The sequence below is a fragment of the Uloborus diversus genome, chromosome 1 (genome assembly GCF_026930045.1).
Source record: "Uloborus diversus isolate 005 chromosome 1, Udiv.v.3.1, whole genome shotgun sequence".
Taxonomy (NCBI): Eukaryota; Metazoa; Arthropoda; class Arachnida; order Araneae; family Uloboridae; genus Uloborus; species Uloborus diversus.
This window is the reverse complement of record NC_072731.1, coordinates 65,461,693-65,486,614: the sequence shown is the minus strand read 5'-3', so window position 1 is coordinate 65,486,614 and position 24,922 is coordinate 65,461,693. Positions and strand designations below refer to the sequence as shown.

The 24,922-nt window shown below is 32.3% G+C and overlaps 1 protein-coding gene across 1 annotated transcript in view; it reads right to left on the bottom strand.

Moving 5' to 3' along the window:
* The window catches only part of LOC129230130 (furin-like protease 1, isoforms 1/1-X/2), a 67,558-nt gene extending 43,592 nt beyond the window's left edge, over positions 1-23,966 (bottom strand). The window contains exons 1-9 of the mRNA XM_054864537.1: positions 23,376-23,966; positions 16,362-16,460; positions 15,961-16,065; positions 15,353-15,481; positions 14,217-14,293; positions 11,077-11,165; positions 8,498-8,670; positions 3,489-3,701; positions 580-680 (exon numbers count right to left, since the gene is read on the bottom strand). Of these exons, the coding sequence (XP_054720512.1) occupies positions 580-680; positions 3,489-3,701; positions 8,498-8,670; positions 11,077-11,165; positions 14,217-14,293; positions 15,353-15,481; positions 15,961-16,065; positions 16,362-16,460; positions 23,376-23,582 (1,193 nt within the window). The 5' untranslated portion in view covers positions 23,583-23,966. The remainder of the gene's footprint in view (positions 1-579; positions 681-3,488; positions 3,702-8,497; positions 8,671-11,076; positions 11,166-14,216; positions 14,294-15,352; positions 15,482-15,960; positions 16,066-16,361; positions 16,461-23,375) is intronic.
* Positions 23,967-24,922: the final 956 nt, after the last annotated feature.

The window sequence follows — 24,922 nt, the reverse complement described above, 5'->3', positions numbered from 1 at the left end:
GATAATATCAGTTGTAAACATATAAACATACATTTAAGATGAAACTATGCAAGAAATTATTTTGAAAACATAAAAAATCTTATTCACCAGGCAAGAGTGTTTAAAGAATCACTGAAACACAAATATAATGTTCTTTCTTTATGTACTGTAATTTTCAAAACAAATTTTCGATTTGTTCATTTTAAAAACTCAGACATCTTAACCATTTCACTTTGCCCCACATTCCCCTACTTTTCATTTGAATGATGATAAAAATTATGTAACTTCTAATATAAATTAATAATTAAACCAAAACTGGTTTTAGAAATGTTCATATGTAATGAACTCATATCATAAGTGCGTCAAGTTCACGTTACAAAATCTGAAGTTGTATTGAACAAACTCATATAGTAATAGTATAACAAAAATTACACATATTAAAAATTTTTTTTTTAAATTAAGAAAATTCTCTAAAAGCTCTAAAGTTGCTTTAAGAAAAACTTCCTAATAAATTATTTTGCCGAGAAAACAAACTGTTTTAAAAATTACAATATAAATATTTATAAATGTGAGTTTTAGAAAGTAAGAAAAACAACTTGCTTAGCTTCAAGAGTCAAGGCACATATTCCAGCAGCAAGAGGAGCAGATGCAGATGTTCCTGTATGTGATGATGTACAACCATGGTGCAAATCCGTGGTGACCTATAAAAGGTTTGCAGGTTAAAAGTACAGTAAGCTCCCAATTTTTAGGTGCTACGGCAACTGAGGATAAGTGAATTTCACAGGTAATCCATAATAAAAGGAAAAAAACAATTCTGGTATATACAGCTGCTAAAAAAAATCAGTAGTCTCACACGTACATTTATATTATAGCTAAAAATAATAATAGCAAAAAAATTATGTAAAAGCTTAAAAAAATCGGTCATTGCTGCAAATGGAATGCACACATATAGGATAAAATTGCGCTAGCAGTTCAAGTTACACTAAACACATGCGAGGGGGAATTTTTTTCAAACAAAACTGACCTAGTCACTCGTTTACATATACAAGGAGTGTGGATTCAAAATTTGGATTTCAATTGGTTAGGTTTTGGTGACTTTGGAAGGTTTAAGGTCAGTGGAAAGCAGGGGGAAGCAAGAAATAGGAAACTCTTAAAACAGATTTCGTATTTGTTAAGTTAAAATGGGTGCTAAATTCAGGACACCAAGGTTGTAAAAATATAAATAAATAAAACTGCGAAAGACCAAGAGACGGCAAAAAGCCGATAATCCACCACGGATAAGCAAGAGCAGGGCCCCACCGTCACAATGGTGCCAGAGTCAAAAAGGCATCGAGCTCTACCGATCAAAAATGCTCCAAATTAAGGGAAAAAATACTCTAACCAAAAAAGTAATTCATCATTATATCTAACTAGAAAGCCCCCTGTCAAGGTATGACGGGTGAAAATTGCTTCTATTCCTCTACATTTGAACAAAGCAATTGCCTGTTTGGTGATATTTTGATAGTTGAAATTTTAACTCTAGCCCTCTACCCCCAACATTCCCCTGAAATGACAGTCTTATCAGAAAAACTGTCAAGTTGCCAGATCGAGTTCAGCCTTGCCTCAATCAAGTCTTTCCCTGCATGTTAAACATTACTAAAACATATTATCAAATTATCATGCCATGGTGTGAGTTTTGTTGTTGAAGCACGAGGGTTATTCGATTGATCATCAGCTATTATTTACATGAGAACTGGATAATCGCCCATCAAGGTATGACGGGTGAAAATTGCTGAAGGAAGCCATTGCCTGTTTGGTGATTCTTTGATAGTTGAAATTGTAGCCCTAACTCCAGTGGATGAACCCTAAACTCCAGTAGGTAGTGTTCAATGTTGACCATTTTTTCGTTTCTTCATTCCCCTGAAATGACACAATCTTACCAGTAAAACTGTTAAGTTGCCAGATGCAGTTCAGCCTGGTCACAATAAAGCTTTTCCCTGCATGTTAAACATTACTAAAACATATTATCAAATTATCATGCTGTGTCACGAGTTTCATTGTTGAAGCACGCATGTTACTCAATCATCGGCTATTAGTTATATGAGGATGGCAGCAGTGAAATAATACTGCGCATTAAAACAATTTGTCTCGCTGAGAATGTTAAGGATAAAATTATTGACTTGTTGTGTCTAAACATGCTATTCAAAAGCACAATCTTTTACACTGAAAACAAGTGACTTTAACACATACATTAGTATTTTTCTTCTTAATGTGGATCCGTAATTGATTGCTATTTCGGCATGCCTATAGTACACAAGGCTGAGCATACGAGGCAGGCGCAAGAAATTTGCTGTTCCCCATTTTGGTTCTTGCGACAAATATCTTGAATAATAATTTGTGAAATTATACTCTTTTGTGATGGAATTCGTCAAACCGGGCCCAGCTCGAAAAAACCCGCCTGTCTTTTTTTTGTTTTTTTTTCAGGCAGGCATACTTGAAACAACAAACTATTTTGGTAAAGTGGGGTTTTCACAATTTTATACATTTTGAATTTTTCTTTAGAAACAAATTAAATATTGATTAATACGAAGTCCAGAAATAGACATCTTTGCTTTCTAGACAGTATACAAAACATTAGAAATTTAAGATGCATAATAACCTTTTCCCTTTTTTTAAAAGTACTTATTAGACTAAAATAAAAAATAATTATTTCAATCAAATTTCAAGATTTTTTTTTTTTTTTTTTTGATAATTGTAGTGGTAAAATGCTTCGATGAACTCTGAAACTGGCTATCTTTTTTTAAACAGAAGCTCAATACAAGGTTTTTAAGAGAAAAGGTCAGATTTCAAAAGTCAATTGCGATCGCTCCTCCCTTACATCCACCCTTACTTGAAATAACTTCAATATATGAAGTAAAAACGTACACTGTGTTCCACAGCTAAAAATTTACAGATTGTTTTTCTTTTGATAAATTAAATGCCAAATGCACTTTTTTCACTTTACATTTGTCTACTAAACATCACCCCAGGTGTTAACTATATTTTGCTCGAACATTACTGCTCAAAGGCGCTCAAAAGACATTTGCACGACGGCGCCAATCAGGCTTGGAGCAGGCCTGAGCGGGAGTTCACTGTGCAATATATGACTGAATAAAATTGCTAAAAAAGATAAATGATCCACGGAACATAACTTCTATTTCGAACTTGCAGTACCCACAAGACAATGCCTGTGCTAAGAATTTAAAGGAAGTCTCTTGAATAAATGAACCCCCTCCCCCTTCTGATGTAAAATTATCATTTCTTAACTAAAATATGTGCACATCCTTTAAAAAAATTATCCTTTGAAAAAATTTCTTTGCAACTTGAAATAAATCTCCAAATTTATATTGAAAAAACATTAAACTGCACTACCAGTGGCTTTAAAATGTAAAATATCTCAACTCCGTTGTTTATTGCCTAACTCACCAATGGCCATGCCACCGTAACCCAGCTGATAGCGAGAGAACAATAATAAAGGATATGCAACTTACTATTTGTTTTTCTCCAGTTGAACCACTACTGTAAGTTGTAGCCAAAGTAGATGAGCAGGCTTCACTGTACCAAGGCACTAAACCATTCTCTGTCGCACTACTAATGGATAAAGTCCATATAGCATTTGTATAGCCATCACAGTTACAATTGTCATGTTCGCGACCACCATTTCCGGAAGCCCAAACAAAAATAGAGCCATAGCCTCTACGACCCTATATAAATAAAAATTTACATCAGAAAAGTTGTAGGATAATGATTCTCAGACTTGTTTAAAAAAAGTATGGATAGGAAAAATATATATATATATACAGTTGGCTCTCTGTTTAACGACGCTCTATTTAACAACGTTCTCTATTTAACGACGGCTTTTCAGTCTCGGTCCACTGTAGTGTTAAAAGCATTCTATTTAAGAACGTTTTCTACTTAAGGACGATTTTTTGTGGTCCCTTGAAAGTCATTAAACAGAGAGCCAACTGTATATGGTTTGAAGTATTCAAACTGATGATATACAAGGCTCAAATCATTCTAACCTTCAAAAAAACAAACAAGGTAATTTCCTTTCCCTTTCCCTGCCTTCTTCCCATTACATAAATTTTCCAAACTATATTGTTATCAAGATAGCAGCATCAGTAAGTTTCCTATACTTGTCTAAGAAGAAGCACAAACTGATCTAGAGTCAAATCCTTTATAACCCTCTAAGACTTGAAAAACATGCTGCACAAAAATGACATTATTATCTATTATTTTTCAACCAAGGTTGGTGTACTTTAAACCAAATGATTAATCTGCTGACTTCATTTTTAACTATTATCGATTCACAGCGAAAGAATGCTTTCTTTCACTTTTCCCAACAACTAATTAAAAACGTGTCCATATGTGCGTATGCACATGCACATAACTCAAGAACGGTATGTCCTAGAAAGTTGAAACTTGGTATGTAGACTCATAGTCGGGTCTAGTTGTGCATTTCCCCTTTCGGTTGCATTTGGGTGTTTCTAAAGGGGTCTTTAGCCCCCTTGGGGGGGGGAATCCTTCTTAATTTCGATGTAAACTCAAGTGATGTTACAATTTGTCGGACACTTGGCGATATCGCCAGTCTTTTGGTCGCCAAGTTTTGTCACCTAATTGGCAACAAATTTGGCAATTTTTTTTTTAATTTGGTTTCAAATTGGCCATTGTTGGTGATATTTAGAGAGTAAACTATTGAATCACATTAAAATTGCCAATAATGGGGAAATCACACAGAGTAAAAGAGAGTCATGTGATGCACACATCAGCTTGTTTAAGTAAAAAGGAAGTATTGTATTTGCAAAAAAAATGTTCACTCAAAAATCGACCTTAATTTCCATTTTACTTACCCCCAAATCAAAGTTGAGTTTTTTTTCGACTCGATCACACGTGGATAAGTTCCTAAGAACATATAAACATGCAAAATATCCATTTTGACGATTACCGAGTTAATTACAACGAGTTTTCTTGTGATGTCTGTATGTATGTCACATAACAAGAACAGTATGTCCTAGAAAGTCGTAGACTCCTCGTGGGGTCTAGTTGTGCACCTCCCCTTTTGGTTGCATTCGGGTGTTTCTAAAGAAGTCTTTTGCCCCTTTTTGGGGCGAAATCATTGTTAATTTCGATGTAAACTCAAGTGGTGTTATTATTTGGCGGACAATTGGCGATATATCGTCAGTCTTTGGTCACCAAGTTTTGTCACCAACTTAGCGACAAATTTGGCGGTTTTTTTTTTAAATCTGATTTTAATTTGGTCCCTGTCGGTGATATTTAGAGAGTAAACTATTGAATCACATTAAAATTGCCAGTAATGGAGAAATGATATTAAATTGGAGTAATAGGAAGTCATGTGATGCACACATTAGCTCGTTTCTATCTATCTCCAGTTCCGTTTTGTGCCATTCACCTTTTCAGTCCAAGAATGCTGCCTGCGATGGCTTCTATCTACTTATACGATCTATCTCCATTTATTTTAACCTAACTGCCCATTCACTAACAAAAACAAAGGTCACAGGTTAAACAGTAATACTTCATCCAAATACTAAATTTCTGGATCACTGATTCCCATTATTTAAGATAGATAAGAGATAAAAATATATAACGTAAAGTGTAATGGTATATAACGTGAAGTGTATTCCAGAGAAGCCTTGATTCATAATTTTCATTATGATTACAGTAAACTGCCGATTATCCGCGGAATAGGGTGGCACGCTAAGCAACGAATAAGCGAAAACCGTGGATAATCCGAATGATACGTAAAAAATGATACTACTGTAAGGTAGATCGGGGCACGTTTACGCAGTGCCCTTTTCCGAAACGAGTTATAACTGGAGATCTAACAGTCATACCACAAATTGATGCTACTCTCCTGTAAATATTCTTACAAGTTTTTGAGCATCAGTCGAGCTTCTGTTTAGCATGTGTGTAAAAAAAATCTGTTTTCTACCAAGTTGAGTAAATTTTGTGTTGAACGTTTTTTTATTATGAATAAATCATAAACAGTTAAGAACAAATAAATATTTAAAAATTAGCAGAATTTCATCCTTTTTTGAGAACTGTATTTGCGTGGACAAAAAAATTATTAAATTTTGTTGCACGTTAAAAAAAAAACAAACTTGCCTACGGGGGACGTTTACGCATTTTCAGCAGCGCACATTTACGCACATTCTTACTGAATCTTATTACTCTGTCTTACTTCAAAACGGGGCCCGGACGCTTTTTCGCTCTGTACTGTTCTAAACTTTTAATATTTTTATGTTATTTAGTTTTGAAAATCACCATTCATTTCTAGTTAAGTAACAGATTCATATCTTATAGCTTACAATCATATAGCATTGTCTTCATGCCTATTAAATGTTCTTTAATTCATTGTGCGTAATTTTCTTATCATTAATGTGTTTTAAGATAAATAAAACATATAAATTTGGTTAAATATTTCATACACTTAGCCCTTGCTAGGATTTTTACCATGCCCCGTGTTCGGGGCAAGTTTACGCAAACGACTTGGACTCAAAAAAACATTTTTTTACGGTTAAAAACACAAGCTGCGCATCAACTGAATATATGATTTTTGACTTTATTAACTGCTTCATACAACCACAATATTTAAAATTTATTCGATTAAAATAAAAAAAATACAGAATTCATTGAAAAAATCTTCATAAACGTGCCCCAGTCTACCCTATACAATAGCTAAAAAATATGAATAACACTTACACATACATTTAAATTATAGCTAAAAACATTGCTACATTCCCTCTACTAATATTGATTGCTAGAAATACACATAAGTAAAAGCTAAAAACGAACAATAACACAATCATGAATTTAAAAAAACATTTAATGACCGTTAAAAAGAATAGTGAAAAGACCCGCAGATAACCCGAACTGAGGATAAAGGAACCGCCGATAATCAGGAGTTTACTGTACTATTAATATTGCTGTTGTAAGGCAACAAATATTTGTAACAATGGGTTTTATATGTAATCATTTAATGGGTAAATTAGATGAAATTTACTGTTTTCCATCCTAGCGTTTTTAAACTAAGTTTTTTTTAGAAATAAATTATAGCCTATGTTACTTCCTGATAATGTAGCTATCTGTGGTGAAAAAAATGGTTAAAATCGGTCCCGAAGTTTTGAAGCTTATCCTGGAAATACATACAGAAGTAGCCATTTATTTATATATACTTGACTTTGGGTTCTCTTTATTTGAAATCGAACAAATATACAATTGCATACCCATGTATGTGCACAGATAAATACATAGGACAGTCAGAAAGCTAGTTGCACTACTTGTAAGCACTACTGTATTGCAGCACTCTTAAATATGCTCAGTCTAAGACCGTTTTGATAACACTGTGTGGCATCACTTCAGACATGTACCTTTATCATGTGACGTAGCGGCTTCCCCGAAGCAAGTTTAGTTTTTCTGATAACTCTGATAACCAGTCGCAAACATGTATCGACAGTTGCAAGTAGGGCCCAAATTGGAAATGCATATGTGATTTGTTTTTTGTGGGCAAAAAGGTGCAAATAAAATTTATAGGCAGTTGCCTGGTGAAAATACAATGTCACGTCAAGCTATCGCGAAATGGTGCAACATGTTTGAGAATGGATGTACAGATATTGATGTCGCTGAACACAAAGGAAGACCAAGTTTAGGTGGAAAGCATGGGATCACCCTCCTGATAGCCCAGACCTTTCACCTCCTGACTTTCATGTTCTGGTCCCATGAAACAAGAACTTTCAAAGTGATGATACCATTCGGATGGTGAAGTGAAAGCTGCAAGCCAACAATAATAAATAATTGGAGATTGGACAGGCTTTCTTTGCAGTAGGCATCGAGAAACTTGTACCACGCCTTGACAAATGCTTAAATAATAGAGGTGGTTACATTGAAAATGTAGATTGTGAATTGTACTTTAAGATACGAATAAAGTTATTGTAAAATTTCGTTCCTGTTCTGTTTTCTTGAACAGTGTAACTAACTTTTTGACTGATCCTTGTATGTATATATATTAGCTTTATGACTTAACATTTTTTTCATTTTCTGTGGTTGCAAATGATAAAATTTCCCACCCTGTAGTTTGAGCAAAGTAGACTGTTGATTTCTGTTAAGTTCTACATTCAAGTAAATAAAATGTATTCGTTATGTATTTTCCAGAACTAAGTACTATTTCATTTAAGCTATTTAACTATTTTTTACTTAGTTTGTTTGCTACCCAAGACGTAGCATTGTAAATACTAGCATTAAAGGTTTTTTTTATATAAGAATATATTCTTTGTTTTAATTTGAAAAACAACTTAAATGAACATGCCTCAATCAGAGCAAACTTTCTGAAATCATCAGTACTCTGGTTAGGCCTGAAACATATCAGGTGAAACGTTAGGCAGAAACATTGTGGCTAGAAGTTTCCAAAAATAGCTATGTGCTCGACCCAGGGGTGAAAGCCTTAAATGTTTAAATCACTCTCTTTAACTTGAACCATTTATACCTTTTCAATTCCATCTTTAAAGGCTCGGAGCGTAAGATCGCCTGGGCCATCTACCGTTCTACCGTCATCATCTGGACCCCATGAGGCACTGTAAATATCCACATGCTGGAGGTTGTGACTCAGAGAACGAGCTTCTACTGCATCCGTAACATCTCCATCAAGCATGCGGATTCCTAACAAAAATAGGAAATGCATATAAAGCTCAATTAAACAAGAATGTTTTGATCACATTCATTTTAACAAATCCTTGACTTACAGAATTATTATAGTTATTACTTCTAAAACAAAAGTGTAGCATGAACATATTTACAACTGAAAAAAAGATTTTTTATCATTAAATAAAGTTTAAAGAAAGGCAAGGAATAATCAACTGAAAAAAATGTTCAAAAATGTAAGTACTTCAACATTTTTTGGTGTTTAAAATTGCTTGATATCAAAATAATAATTCCTGTTTTCTTGATGCAGTTCGTTACAATTTTTCAAACTAAAAGAAAAAAATGTTAAATAAAAATTGGACTCTAAACAGCTACGTGAGAATGACGCATGGGGGCCTATATGATGGGGCATGTTGCTCCCCCACCCCATCCCCCATATGGTGGGGTACTTTTAGGACTTTTTTCTTTGCAAAAATGTAAAAACATTTCTCCTCTAGCTATTAATGAATAAGTAGTTTAAAATGTCACATTTTAATATCTCTAAACTATACAGAAATCGCTTTATATGCGGAAAATATCCTGCTAAACCATGGGGGAAATATCTAAGCCCCCTTAAAGGTTCGCATATGGACACCCATCGTATGAGGTTTTTAAAAATAAATTTTTTCTTGCATTTTGAAGTAGGAAATGCAAAAACGGCTGCAAGTATCTTCATATATTAATAGGCAAGTCTTTCGGTACCGATTTCTACTCTGTTAGTGAACCGATTTCCTTCATTCTTTTTTTGTTTAGTAGCTATTGCCGAGTTTTAGTGTCATCAACAAAAATTTTTGAAATCAAAGCTTATTAACGGAGATATTAATTAAAAACGCATTTTCAACTTAAAAGGCTCTTTCTATGCGAACGGATGGTCCATTTTTTTCGAATTTGATGTGGTTGGAAAGGTCTTTAAAAAATACTCCTAAGGAAGAAATTGTCAGGGCGCCCACGGTCCAATAACCTAAATCCACTAGAAAAAAAGTTATAAGCGTTTTTTAGTTAGCGAAATTCAAAAATTATAATTTTATCTCTTTTCCATTTTTGAAGTTTATTGTTGGAAGCATAAAACATAAAGTTTTAATTCATTTTTTTAAACCGCTTTTTCTACACGTAAAATGCATTTCAATGCTTTGAGCTTGGTATTGTTGGAAAGCTCGTGAAAAATACTTTGAAACACATTCTACCCTGTTTTACAGTGCGAAAACGCCAACCCGCTACAAGCTCTAGAAAAAGTGCTAGAAGCAATTAAAAGTTGATGACAAGACATTTTATTAGCTTTTTCACGCGACATAGTTAGCGTGAAGAAATTGCTGGATAATATTACGTGTTGCCGGTTCTTGCTTGAGTATTAAGAAATGAAATTCGTTTAAATAAAGGTTTCTGTGGTATCATATCTGCGGAATGTAGGGGGGTTTTCAATCGCCAAAAAAGTACCGTACAGTTTGATTATATTTATTTTAGGACCCGAAAAGGGCATCAAATGGCACTTTCTACCAAAGATAATTATCGGATTTTCTTGATTCAGGTCCTATTTGAAAGCCTGTAAAAAATACCCCTAAAATTGATTTACTTCCTTCAAATTTCAAAAAAAAAAAAAAACAAAAAACAAGGCTGTAAAATCACCTAGAAAAAATTTAAAAGCATTTTTAAGCTTAATGGAACATTTGCACATTAAATCTTAAATTTATTGCTTGTCAACAAGCGGAGTTTAAATTAATGTGAGTAACATCATTTTTGACCTGTTGCAGTTTTTTTTCCGTGACTGTGAACAAATAAAATTCGTTAAAATTTCCCCTTTTAATTATTTTTTGATTATTTTCTTTTTTCTTTTGGTACTGACAGCAGATGATAATAAAGAATTTTAGTTATTATTACAGAGGGTTGCTGACGAGTCACTTGTCGTAACTTTTATTTTCGAGGTAGACCATGCAAAGCTAGCCGAAGTCAATCTAGTTCTTAAAAAATTTAGTTATCTAAAATTTTATTATTAAAATAATTAGACTCATAAAAATATTTACTGTGTTACAAAAGTGCAACATATTGTAGTGGAGATTTAAAATGATTGCTTTTACTTCTAAATGCAGATTTTTTAATTTATTAATTAATATAATTAATAAAAAAATAACTAAAATACTTTTAGTTTTTTTATATTATCCCTACACCTTAATTAACAGAATTTGTATTAAACCTTTCTTTGAAATTCTGCTTTTGCCGTTTTTTTCCATTTTGCCATGGACTTTTCCATTGTCCTGGCAAAAATACCTTTTTTGCCAGGACAATGGAAAAGACCAGCTAAATTATTAGCAAAATTTTCAACCCTGCAGGTAAACCAAATAATTTTCAAAAACATTTGATAACAAGCAGTTTTCTAGAAATAAAACTCACCACCAACATGAGCTCTAAAAGCAATTCCAACTGAGCATAAACTGTTGTTGGCACTTGCTGCTACTTCTCCAGCACACCTAGTCCCATGTCTATGAATATAAAAATTTAATAAATTTCATTTGAAGGCAGTTTTTTTAGTAGAAACTTTACTGGTATTTTTAAAAAAAAGAGAAAGAGATTAAAGAGCAGTTAAAACTACTTTTCAAATGAGTGAATTTCCTATGGAGAAAGATTAAGAGTGTTGAAAATCAAAGAAACAAAGGTTCAGGGTGGCAACAAGAACTGGAAAAAAAAGTTCCCTGACTTTTCCCTGATTAAGTTCACCAAATTTCCCTGATTTACATTAGCAATGATAATGGTTTCCTTTCTTTACCCTACCTGCAAAGCCTTCATATTAAATAAAATGCAATGTTTAAAACTGTTTAAGCTGTTAATTAAAAATATATTTTGAAAAGATGCTCCCCCCCCCCTTTTTTTGGTAAAAAAAGTATATTAAATTATTGACAGAGAAATATTGTAAGAAATCTAAAACAAATACTTCCAGGAACCAGTTAACATAAGAATTCTAAGAAATCATTAAAACCACTCTTAAAGGCATATCTAATCATGATAAAACTAAAAAAATTAAATGGAAATAATCTTGAACTGAATTTTCAAGCAGTATAAGGGTCATTCTCCAGAAAACGGAACTTTTGAACGCAAATATTTTTCAATTTTGATACCTTTTGTTTTCTTTTTTTTTTTTTTTCGTTCTTACATGAAAGTGTTACCTACTAGAAGTAACCATAAACAATGGTCCAGCTAAGTTCCAATTATTTTACTCATAAATTTAAAAAATATATAAATAAATACCTTGTTAAATTTTTAAAAAAAGAAAAAAACTTTTAATATTTAAAAATTGAAGCAAATTTAATATCAAAGTAGTAATTTTATTAAATGTGCAAACAATCAGCTATTTATATTATTAGTGGGAATATAATATTAAGCTCTTTTAATTAATATATGGTTTAATTAGTAGTTCCAAATGTATGTTAAAAAATAGTATTTAGTAAATTTGAGGATATACTGGCAATTTATAATTTTGGTAGAATGCCTATTATTGATGTATTTCTCCTCCTTCATTTATTTTTACCTCAGAAATAATAACATTGAAAGGTCTGTCACGGAGGTGAGGAATATTCAATTATTATAGGCCTAATAGATACATTTTTCAGGGAATTTTTCTTTTCTTCGTTGCTACAATCTGCATATGTTAAGCATATGAAAACATGTTCACTTATTTTTTTTAAATTAATTTACATCCCTGAAATTCAAGTTCACGGAGGTGAGAAGTCAGAATAACTCTATACTAAGTTTTTGAAGCAAAATCTATCTTTTTGTTTTTCGACAAAAATCTCACAACTTCAAGTATGGCTGAAAATAAACAAGGGGGTTCCCTTCTGTCACGGAAAATAAAATTTGATATCATTACTGCCACATGTTAATGAGGAATGGCATTTTGTGTTTAGGTAACGAAGGTGAGAATCAGGGTTGGCAAGTTTCTGCTAAGGCAGTTAAAACCACTGGTAGAAACTGGTTAAAACCGGCATGGCAAAAACCAGTTTCTGCTACATTTGGGGCAAAAACTGGCAAAAACTCACAAGATGACAAAAAATTATTGACACACAATAAAAATACATGGAAAAAAGAATTAATTTGTTAACTAAAGCACAATCAATTGTTACTTTGCAACAAATGTTATATTGTTTGGACCCTGGAGTTGCCTCTTAGAAAAGGTGGTTTCAAAAATCCAAACAGTTTTCTCAATTTAATATGCACAAATAAGGAACTTAGGACTATTCTCACAACAGAAGAGCTAGCAGGCAATGCATCAAAGAACAAGCAATATTCGTGAAACTTTCATCTGTAGTATATCTTTTCAAATTGGTCCACTATCTAGTAATTGGGAAAGTGGTAAAAATTTGACTGGAGAAATAAGTTTCGAGAAATGGGGCCAATTTGTTTTGTAAAACTGTGACATTAAGTACATACAAAATCTAGGTTAATATTGGCAAGTAAAATTCTGACACTTTCTTCTTGAAGCATGTGATAATTTTAATCACAAGCAATTTAGATGAAGCATATAAAGCGAGCAAATTACAATCAGTAATTTCCTGTTTTTAGTTCTGTATGTCATTCCTCTTGCTTAAGAACCCATCTGATTTTTGTCCTTTGTTAGATTAATGCAAATATTACAAGCATCTGCAATTGAAAAGTTCCCTTTTTGAACTAAATCAAGGGCACTAGCATAGTTTTTTTTTTTTTTTTTTTTTACAATGATGAAATGAAGTTTGAAATCTCAGTTTATTTAAACGAATATCATTTAGTAATTACTGTAAAAGTTAAGTAAAAAAGTTATTAAAAACACTTTTAAGTTTTTGCCAGTTTCTGCCGGTTTTTACCGGTTATAACCAGTTTCTGCCACTGGAATGGCAAAAACTAGTTTCTGCCGGCAGAAAACCAACTCTGGTGAGAATTTATTGTGTAACATGACTTCTTGTCCTACTAAAACGAACTAAAACACAAAATTAAATATACTTAAAAAATTAGTATTTGAGACACTTGGGAAAGGAATAATCAATAAATAAGTACATACTTTTAATTATACAAGTTATTAATTAACATAAACACAAGGTGTGCTCCAGCTGAAAAACCTTCAGTTCATCTGTAAGTTCATAAACTCTTTCAAAAGTGTTTGTTTTAGATAGCCAGCGTATTTCGTATGGAAGAGTATGGATTTGTGATGATTACTCCTTCATAAATAGTGTTGTTTGGAGGCAATGAGACTTGAAAAAAACTACTTCTGAAACTTCATCAAGAACTTTCTTTAAATCAAATGAGGCATTTTTCATACTGCCACAACAATGATACAATGACACTTACTACTTCAATTTAGAGCAGCCCTTTTTTATCACAGAAAGTTTCTCTTTTTCTGAAATTACTGTGGAAAATAATAAATTTATGCGACTTGTGGTGAAACCCTTCTCATCCTTCAGCGGAATCCAAGGGTTCCGCGGAACACACTTTGGGAATCGCTGCTATAGATGATCACAAACAATAAGTATTATACAGGGGGGGAAATCTGAAATTATAAAATATACCTGTTTGAATCTAAATGATCATAACGAGGTTGTGGATCATGATCTTTACTGTTGATATCATAGCTGGCTTGAGGATCCTAACAAATTAAAAAAAAAAAAATTATAATCAACGTTTCAATAATAAGAGAACTGATAAATTTCAGAGCATGATAAGTAAATTAGAAAGAGTAGCTCCTAGGAAAGCCAGAAATGCTGATACAAGAGGATTACACTTCAGAAGATTCAGCCAGTTTTAAAAAATCAGTGAATCATTTATCATACCAGACAGCAATGTCTTATAAAAATTTAATCTTTTAAAAAGTACATAATTATCATTTTCAAATATTTAAAATAATCCAACCTATTAAGTTGTTGGCAAAGTCAACTAATACTCACACCTCCAAAGCAAATAGTTTGATTTGAACATAAGAAAATTTCACAAGTGAGAAATGTATTTTATTGCTTTGAATTGTAAGCTTTCTATAATTTGTTAGCAAAAATAACAAGGTGGGGAAAAGAACTTGATTGAAGAAATTGCAAAAATATTTGGTTCAAGAAAAAAGTCAAAGGAAAGAAATTACTACAAATACAAGACAATATCAAAATATTTTCTAGGTCACAAAACTAAGAAAAGGGAATCACTTTCACTAAGAAGGATCACTTTCTAAGAAAAGGAAAATAAACAGAATTTTAGCTTCACACAAAAACATACATTTTAAGAGTGAATGATTTGATGAAAAAGTTGAAGAAAATGCATTTTAATATTATTTTTCAAATGTTTCTATTAAAATTAAATATTTATGTCACTCAGCATTAAAAAGTGTTAATTGATGTATAATTGAAGTGTTTCCATTTTGATACATAATAAGATAACATTATAAAAGGAAAACTCTTACTATACTTATTATCCATAGGAATTCAGAAAACGTTCATTATATTTCTCAAAGGCAAGTGTCTCAAAGGTTTTGCATATGAGACACACCAGATATTTGCAAATATGTAATGCTTATAATTTTTTTTCTCTTTGTCTTTGTGTGTAACAATGTTACATATCATTCTGTGCAAATCCACAGAACTATAGTTCAGTTTGTGAAGTCATGATCTTATGCATGACATTGTACATGATATAGATAGATAGAGTAGCTTCAAAAACTTACATAATTCTCTTTTAAATCTGGGTGGTCTTTTTCTAGGCCATCATCCAGAATAGTAACTACAACTCCTCTCCCAGTAGCACCTAACGCCCAAGCAGTTTCAACATTCATGTCAAAACCTAAGCCTCTGTTCTGAAAGAGTAATGCAAACTTCATCATAAGTTCAAATTTTCTACACAAAAATATAGCAGTGGTATTAAAAGAAAATAAAGAGTGAAAAGGTCGATGCTAAAATAGTATAAAATTTGTATTATTTGAGAAATAATACAATCAATAAATTTTACTTTTGGAAAGTATTGTCTCAACAATATTCTTATAAATACAATATATATACTATTAAGTAATAGTTTTCTATAAAAAAAAAACAGCAAATAAATTTGAATCAAATGTATAAAATCTCATTTTATGTACTGCACTCAAACATATTATTTATGTAGAAATTGCAAAGTTCTAAAATACATAAAACACTTCCCCCATATGAACTATATGCAGAGATTTTGCAACTTACAGCCATACATGTTATAACTTTAAGACTACATTATGGACTAGAGATAGAAATGGTCAGAATTTTTTTTTTTTTTTTTTTTTAAATGTACATTGGAAAAACTTACCAAATACCACATGTCCGGCCATTTGGGATCATTTAAATCCACTTTCTGTTTTTGTAAATCTCTTTTGGTTCTTTTTTTAACAATTTGTTGATTATATTTAATTACCTAGGGTAAAAAAATTTGTATTGTGAATATGTAAAATAAAAAATGATTTGCACAAAAATTAAATTGAAAATACCTGGCATTCATTTTAACAATAATGATAATTATAAAAGCAAAAATTAGAGATAATTTAGACACAATTAGTCACAAATATAAGAAAATAAAAGTATTTAAACCTTTAAATAGTGTGTCAAAAAAAAGGGGGTAAAATAACATTTTTGGCATATTTGACAATACTAAGGCTTTATAACAAAGTCACACCAAGGTTTTCTATTTATAAAGAAACTCATCAAACTTACCCTACTGTCATTTGAAAGAATACCATGATGAAGAGCTGATTTTTGTAATGATCTTTTGAACACGTTTTTATGCTGCAGATGATAGTGATCATCAAATATCTGCAAAATAAGTAAGTAAAACAAATGTAAGCTGTACTTGATACTAGATGCTTTGATACTAGTGATATAATGCTAGAATTTGTGAGTAAAAATACGACAATAAGTATACATGTGCAAATAAAATCACTTAAAAAGAGTTTTAAAAAGTCTTTTGAGTGATTTTATTTGTACATGTGTGCACGGTGTCCTATTTTTACTCATTTCATTGTACAAAGTTTTTGACTGCTTCTTTTATGTACTAGAATTTATGTTCTATGAAAAAAAATGCCATAAAATTTCATTTTTGATACTCGTGAAGCAGAGGTGATTTGGTACCGGAGAGTACCAGAATACCCTTCGGGTACTGCCTTTCTCAAAAAGTAAATTTTCCTTTCACATAAAGTGGGTCACTAATCAGGAATTAACTTCAGCCCTCTTATCATACCTTCGTAGGCAGCTTACTGAGGACGCAGTTCTGCTGGAAAGACGTAGAAACTGGTCATAGAGTTTTCGATTTATTTCCAAGAGCTTGTCTCATATCAAGAAACAAAATTCAATTTGAAACAATTTTTATCCCTGGACATGGTCCCTTTCCTTTATATCTCCATAGATTTTCACTTTCTGACTCCAAAGAATGTTCCCCTGTGGGGATCTAGGCAGCCCAGAGCACTATTTGTACAAATGCCCAATTATATTCAAATTTCACTTAAGAGAAAACTCCTCACAGCAATCAAGCCAAAAACTTCTGGCAGCTCTATCTCACCCACATTCCCGTTCCTTAATGAAGCAACTTTTTATTTTATTATCAAAAGAGGGATATCTATTTCAGGGAATAAAAAAAAGAGGGGGGGGAGAATTATTAATTTTTTTCGTTTTTCTTTAAATTATATTTATCAGCAAAATATTTTACTCCCTTTTAGGGAACTTATGTGTGTCTCAGAAACAAAGAAAAAGCGGGGGGGGGGGGGGGGGCGGAACATAGTTTTATTACATTTAATTTTCATCATACTGCTTTTTAACCCCCGACATACAAAAGAAGGGGGGTTATAAGTTTGACGTGTCTGTGTATCTGTGTTTCTATCTGTGGCACTGTAGCGCCTAAATAGACGGAACGATTTTGGAAGATAAAATTGTTCAAAAGGACAGTTGATCGAGAGTGCTCTTAGCTAGGTTGCACCTTTGGATGAACTAAATTAATGAAGATATTAATTGAAAACCTCTAAAAGGTTTTTCATGATTTTTGCAGTGAAAACATAGTTAAAAATTTTTAAATTTAATACCAAAATAAAGAGATTTTTTTCTGCGTCTGATAGAATGTGTTTAGAACTTCCATGTTTCATAGAATTTGAATTGTAATGTTTGTTTTAAAGCAGATTTTAATAATGGCTAAGCCTTTATTCACGCGATTGAAAACTGAATTCATTGTTGGCCGACAAGGAAATAAAACGAAATGTTTTAAAATTTTTATCTGTTGCCAGTTTCTATTTAATAGCAAATAAAATACTTGACATTGATTTTTAATAATATAAGGCTTTTAAAAGGATTCTCAATTTTCCCTTTTGATTCAACAGTTGCAACTTAGCTGTTCTTTTTTTTTTTTAATTTTTAATTTTATCGTCGCTTGTCAAGTTTCGATCTGTTTCATACAAAATTCACGAAATCACCGATACATGCATTTTCGGGAAAATAAGTGTTTTACAGTACTGGAACAATAATCTCCTTGAAATCTTAAAATGCTCATCCACGGGACATTCTCAGCAGTCAGAAAAAAAAAACAAGAAAGTCACTAAATCGACAGTTATCGCTAATTCATATTTTTCTTTTTAAGTCGAGCTGTGTTCAATACAAATAATTGGTGAAATATGAAAATTATGCTGGCAAACAAACTAAACATCAAACAGATAGATCATATGGCATCAAAATGTTATGCCTTAGGTCAGCTCGTATTTTTATGAGTAGGATGTAGGGGAATGTGGGCAAAGTGGAAAGATAACAGAACTTTTTCAAAATGAACAAATTGGAAATTTGTTTTGCAAATTGCAGTACATAAAAAAGAAAGAACATTGTATTTCATAATAAAACAAAGAACATTGTATTACATAATAAAAACTTGCATTGAAACATTATTAAGATGGTTCATATTTTTCTCATCAAATGTATGTTTTAACAAAGACTTTGTAGTGTTTTCCTATTATAAGCATCCTGCACATGCAAAAAAAAAAAAAAAATCAGGTGCTTATCAGATTGTAAATATATGTATTGTTTCTAAATTCAATAAATGGGTGAGCAGGGGTCTGTCCAGGATTTTTCACAGGGTCTGTTTTTTGTGAAAAATAAAATAATTTTGTGAAAAATAAATTATTTTTGTGAAAAATCAAATAATTAAAAAAAAATTTTTTTTCTTGTAAAAACGAAAGTTTAGACTCTTGAGATGGTGGAAAACTGCATCATTGACACTTAAAGTTGAGTGTTTTCTCTCTTTTCTGTTGAGAATATCATTCTTGAGTGTTTTTTTCTAACACTCAAGAGGAGGGGGGGAGGCATCGCTCCCTGGGAGATGGGCACCCCTCAAGTATCAATATTTATCTACCATTCTACATCATGTTAAATTATACTAGAAATGTTTTTTGCATAGTATTTAAAATAACTGTAAGAAAAAAAAAATAGGCAGGGGTTCAGCATTTAACTTTTTAACCCAAGACACTGTTTAAGAGCACAGTTTCGTTCAAACCTCATAAACTCCGTGATTTTGACAAAAATAAAAAAAATATTTTATTTGTTTACCTCTTAACTAAGCGTACTAAACATCGAAAATTCGAAAAATCAGATTTCCACAGCGGATGCAAAGAGATTGCAATCCTCAAAGTGAATTAATCAAAAGTATAAAAACGGCTTGTAAAATATTTTTGATAAAATTACTTTTGAATTGCAGTTTAGAGTCGTATGATAAACATATCATTAATATCTGGACACAGTTGAAGCAAAAATAAATAAATAAATAAAATAAAAAATAAACCATCGATTCAGCATTTTAATTATTGACTCATAAAGGAAAAAGGAATTCCCCTTTAAAAACTTGAAATAAGCTTTGTTACAAAAATAAAGAGACTTTTCATTTATTTGCATCCTAATAAAGCGAAGTTAACTTGAAAAAAAGAATAAAATATGATTCTCATATCGAATGTAAAAAGATTTCGTTTTTCAAAATGTAGACATCTATAGAAAAAAATAAAGGTAAATAAAAGTTTATTTAAAGTTAATTATCCTTTTTAGTATCGAAAAACCAAGCCCATATAACTTTCTCCCAAAATAACAGTTTAACATCGCACCACCAGACACTAAGTGGCGATAAGTTTAAATTTTGTAACCCTATCTGAAGCGATCACATCCGCCCCACCCATACTATCCTTTGCAGTTCTAAATTCATTTCGCTGTACATTATTGATGATTAAATCATGAGTGGGGAGAAAAGTGCTTACTGCGCCTATTCAGAGAATGTTGACGCTTTTCCAAAGAAGTTTACAACAACACCGCTGCATAAAACAAACAAGCAAAATTATAAACCAAACTGACTTTCAGCTGTTAATTTCTTTCAAAGAAACCAACAACAGGCATTATATTTATTTGGCTGGTAGTAATTATTTATGACTTGCAGGAGCATCACAAGAGTGCCGATTTTTTTTCCTTTTGCAAAATTAGCTGATTTTGTATAAGTTGATTCCTCTAATTTAACTTTAAATATGCTGTATTATTTTAATTTGAGATTTGCTCTTTCAATAAACAATTTGAGAAAGATCCGTTTTTGTTTACCAGAATTTTGTGAAGGGTCCGTTTTGGTTGATCGGATTTTTGTGAAAGGTCCGTTTTGGTTGATCGGATTTTTGTGAAGGGTCCGTTAACGGACCCTGAGATTTCTCATTTTGAGCATGGTGGTTACAGTGCACTGGCAAGGATGCCTAACTAAATGCTTAGCAGGGACCGATTTACACATCTGGGCACCCCAAGGCACTGACAAATATGGTGCCCCCCCCCCCCCACCACCACACACAGAAAAAAAATATGGTAATTTTTGGATATTATTTTGATAGAAAAAAAACTGTAAAATAAATTCCTGATTTTCATGTAAGAAAATTTTTACAGTTGCAGTTGGGGAAACTATGATAGTTAAGGTAAATAATAATGTGCTTTCTGCGTTTCTTTGTTTTCTTGTAGTAAATTCATCTATGATGTGCTTATAACCAAGTTTTGAGGTCAAAATTCCTTCTATTAATAATAGAGCTAATGAAGATAATTTACTGTCAGAAACAAGAGTACGCAAAGGACACTCTTCAATAGCGAAAATGATTGTTCTCCACTACAATTTGAGATTGGCAAAGTCTAAAACAATTTCGGGGGAGTATCTACTTTGGCAAAAGTATCCATTTACCAAGTTTATGGATTTTTAAAAACTTTTCGGTGATTAAACTTTCTTTTCCGATGATTGAACTAATACTAATATGAATTAATTCATCAGGAAAAGATTCCTCCAAATCACAGGAGTAAGATTTTTAAAGATTTTTTGCACTTTCTCGAATATTTTGCTTGTCGCATTCAAACAAGCAAGAAAATTTCTTTAATATGCCATCATAGGCTGACATCCTGAATTTTAGTTTTGTAATCAAATCATCACAGATTACATAAAAACAGAAAACCTTGAAACTTTGCTTAGAATTTAATATGATTTCTTCACATTGTCCATCATAAAACTGTTTTGGAGATTTTTTTCTGTCTTTTTGCACTCTGTCTTTTTGCTCAAAAAAAAAAAAAAAAAAGATGACAGAAATTTGGTGCCCCCTTTATTTTGGTGCCCTGGGCTCCCCTGCCATAAATCAGTCCTTGATGCTTAGGGTTGGTGCTTAACTGTCCCTGACTAATGTACAGCACTTGTTAACATGCTTAGCAGCATGAAAAGCATTACCTTTCTATTTGATTACTTAAAAGCTCTTTTCCTTCAAAAAATAATTTTTTTTCTCTCTCATTTTCAACATGAATACATTAATTGATTAAAATTAACCTCTTTTTCAGGAAAATCTGTTTATTCGAATATGGCCCTGTTCCCAATTGATTAGGAATTGAAGATCTACTGTAGACAAAAATTTATGTTCCCATCCCACTAATAATTCTGAAGACCATGTCTTCTTTCTCCAATAGCATTTGTGATTGAATAACAAAAATTTATACGCTTTGTTTCCAGGCCCATCATTTGAAGGGGAGCTGTCAATCCCCCCCCCCTCCCACACACACATAAAATCTTTTTAAAAATTGTTTTTTTTACTTTTAACTGTGTTTTTATTTGTTTAAATGTTTATACACTCTGTGGGTGTGTATTTCTTGTCATTTTCAGGCAAAATTAGCATAATTGCTCTTGGCGCCCCCGGAAAAATTCAAAATGACGTTCTAGATTGTTGGATAAAAATATGCAAGCTGTTTGGTTCCTTGTAACCTGACATTAAGTTTCAAATTAATTTTTAGAGGCCTTTTGACCACTTTCCTAGTCATGATTCTAACAAAAAAGTTCAAAATTAAATAACATATTTGTCAAAAGTAATGCCACCCCCTCCCCTCCCCCAATACTACTAGACACCTTTAAAGAAAAATAAAATGAGAAGGTAATTCTCAGTTATAGGTGCATTTCTAACATCTGTGACAATTTTTGTTTTATTCAAAGACACCGTGTTGGATAAAAGCTACTATAGTCCAGTATTAATTGATCTCCTACTTTCTGGAAAAAATCTTGATGTTTGGGTGTGATTTTTGAAAATAAACAAAATAAATGAAATGTAACAAATATGCTTCCAATGAAAAATGCTTAATTTTTACTTCAAAAGGCTTCTGCGATCACGATTTTCATATGAGGTTCATTTTCGTGATTACAGTGTTTCTTGACTTATATTTTTAAATGATATCAATAAAACTTTTAATTGTAGCCAAATGAGTCTTTTCTTTTAATGAGCATTTGTCTCCATTAAGCAGTAAGTTACCACTGCATTAATCTCCATGCTACCTTTGGAAAAAATCACGAATATGGCATTTCCCACTTTTTGATTATTTGGTTCAATTATTTAGTCCTTATTTGACACTCAGACCATGAAAAATCATAATGAGATGTGTCATAATTCTTTAGCCAGGTTGTGTCCCCCCCCCAAGAATAAGAGCTCCCCCCCCCCCCCTCAAAAGCGAAAAATACCCCTCAAAACAACCCCCTTCCCCTAAAAATTTCGATGGCGCAGTATGCGCCATGACCGCCCCTAAGGTGGGCACCTATGCTTTAGCATTTGCTTTAAATGGTTGGAATAAAATAATGTTCACCTTTTTGAGTGTTTTTTTACGAGAATTGTCTGGGGATAGTTTTCGGAAAGTCTGCATCTTAGGATGATTCCCTAACTTTTAATATCATTTTTTTGGGGCAACATTCTTGACTTATATGAGTATATGGAGCACATAGAAACTACATGTTTGGTAATACCATGAATTATTTTGCCATTTCAATGGACCTTTTAAACAAAACAGACCATCAAACAAGACTAAAGGCCAAGTTAAAGTAAAAAATAACGCACCAAGCAATTAAATAACATTAAAAAAAACTATTAAAATAGCTCGCCAAACAAATGAAACAATTTTACATGATCCATTAAAATGCAAAATAATCAGCCAAATGTATCGAGTGATTATAAATGTAAAAAATTCCATTAAAATGTATAATTAGAAAACGAGGAGCAAACATAGAGGGGCGTAAGAAGCGCTATTTTTTTTATCTTCACCAAGGTAGAATGTAAACAAGTCGGCAAGCTAAGTGACGTACTTAAACGGAAAAGTACCAAAGAGAAAAATCCCCTCTTTTTTGTGGGCAAGCCAACGTGCAGAGACAAACAAAACAAATCTACAAAAATTATTTACCTTTCCAAGATACTCAAATCCGTGCTCATTGGCGAACGCAGAAACAACTTGTGAACCACCTTTCATTTGAATAACAAATTGATCCGAATAAATTTTAGCGTAACTTTCTTTAGCAATGCAAAGCATTAAAAGGACGCAAAATATTAATGACGTCTCATGGCGATAACTTCTTATTTCCATCATAAAATTACAATTTGAAAACGGCATAATGAGAATGCGAAGTATATCATTAGATTGAGTAGACTTCAAATTGCTGAAGATCAAATTTAAAAGGAAAATTTCATCATCTTGGTAGGATTAATTCAAAGCCCATCATCTCCGTTTCCGATTTACCGCAAAAATTTCTTGGGAAAAAACAATCGCTGATTCATTCATGAACTATAGTAAACGATGTCAATTTCATTTTCATCACCAAGGTAACATGATGAAACTTTGTAGCATTGTTTTTTTACATAAATCATGACGTACAAACAAATTGCTTGAAAAACAAATGATACAGTTTTTTTTTCTTGAAGTCTTTTAGAGTTGAACGTATGCCAATCAAAACTATTTTTTAAAAAATTCAAAGAAATGAACTATTTGCCAATTGACAGACTCGGTTTCCAAACAAAAAAAATTTCTGCTTCTAGTTATTGATGCCAGCACAAGAACAGAAACTCAAAGTATTTCCCCCACCAAAGTTTTTTTTTTTTTTTTTTTTTTTGAGGTCCACTCATCAATCATTACTTGCAGAGTCCCTATTCGTTTTAATATTCTCATTTTCTTAAAACAGATTTTTTTTTCCAGTGTATTTTACTAGACTTTTACGGTAACTGACACCTGACACATTTTTATTTTTACGAGATGGAAACCGAAAAGACGCTTCGCAAAAGTAGCAAAACAACATCAGCCGACGTTTGTACAATATATTTCTGTGATTTAATGCAATACTTTTCCGAAAAATGATTTTTTATCAGGGGCACTTCGAGCTTTAACTTTTTAGAACGAGGGAAATTCTCAATATACTGAATAAAATTGTATTTTATGGAATGGTAAAGCGCCTCAGTTTTAAATGTGGGAAGGACAGCTTAACTGATAAGTTAATCGTCTCCAGTTCTGTTAATAGCAATGCCAGTGGCAGTGATGATCCCTAAAAAGGTGAATCTGCAGTCTCTGGATGCCATAACAACTGCTTGTTTTCTTGTATATTTTAAATATCACTGGACGTCGAACAAAATATTTTTCTTTCTTTTTTTTTGCAATGAATGCATTACCACCAATACTGAAAGAATTGTGGAGAAAATTTACAACTCCAATAAACTATAGGGAAGCTGGAACTACTGTCTAATGGCGAATGAAAAAGGTAAAACAAACATATGCCGTAACTTATAACTTGCTTTGACGCTTGAATGACAGTAATTTTTCATTGTGTTTGTGGGAAGCGTTTTTTTTTTATTCTTCTGAAATTGCATTACACCACAAATGTCTGAAGGCTGTAACTTACCCCAAAGAAAGCACGTGAAATGGAATGATTAAACCCTTTTCGGTAGTAGTGTTAATCACCGCAA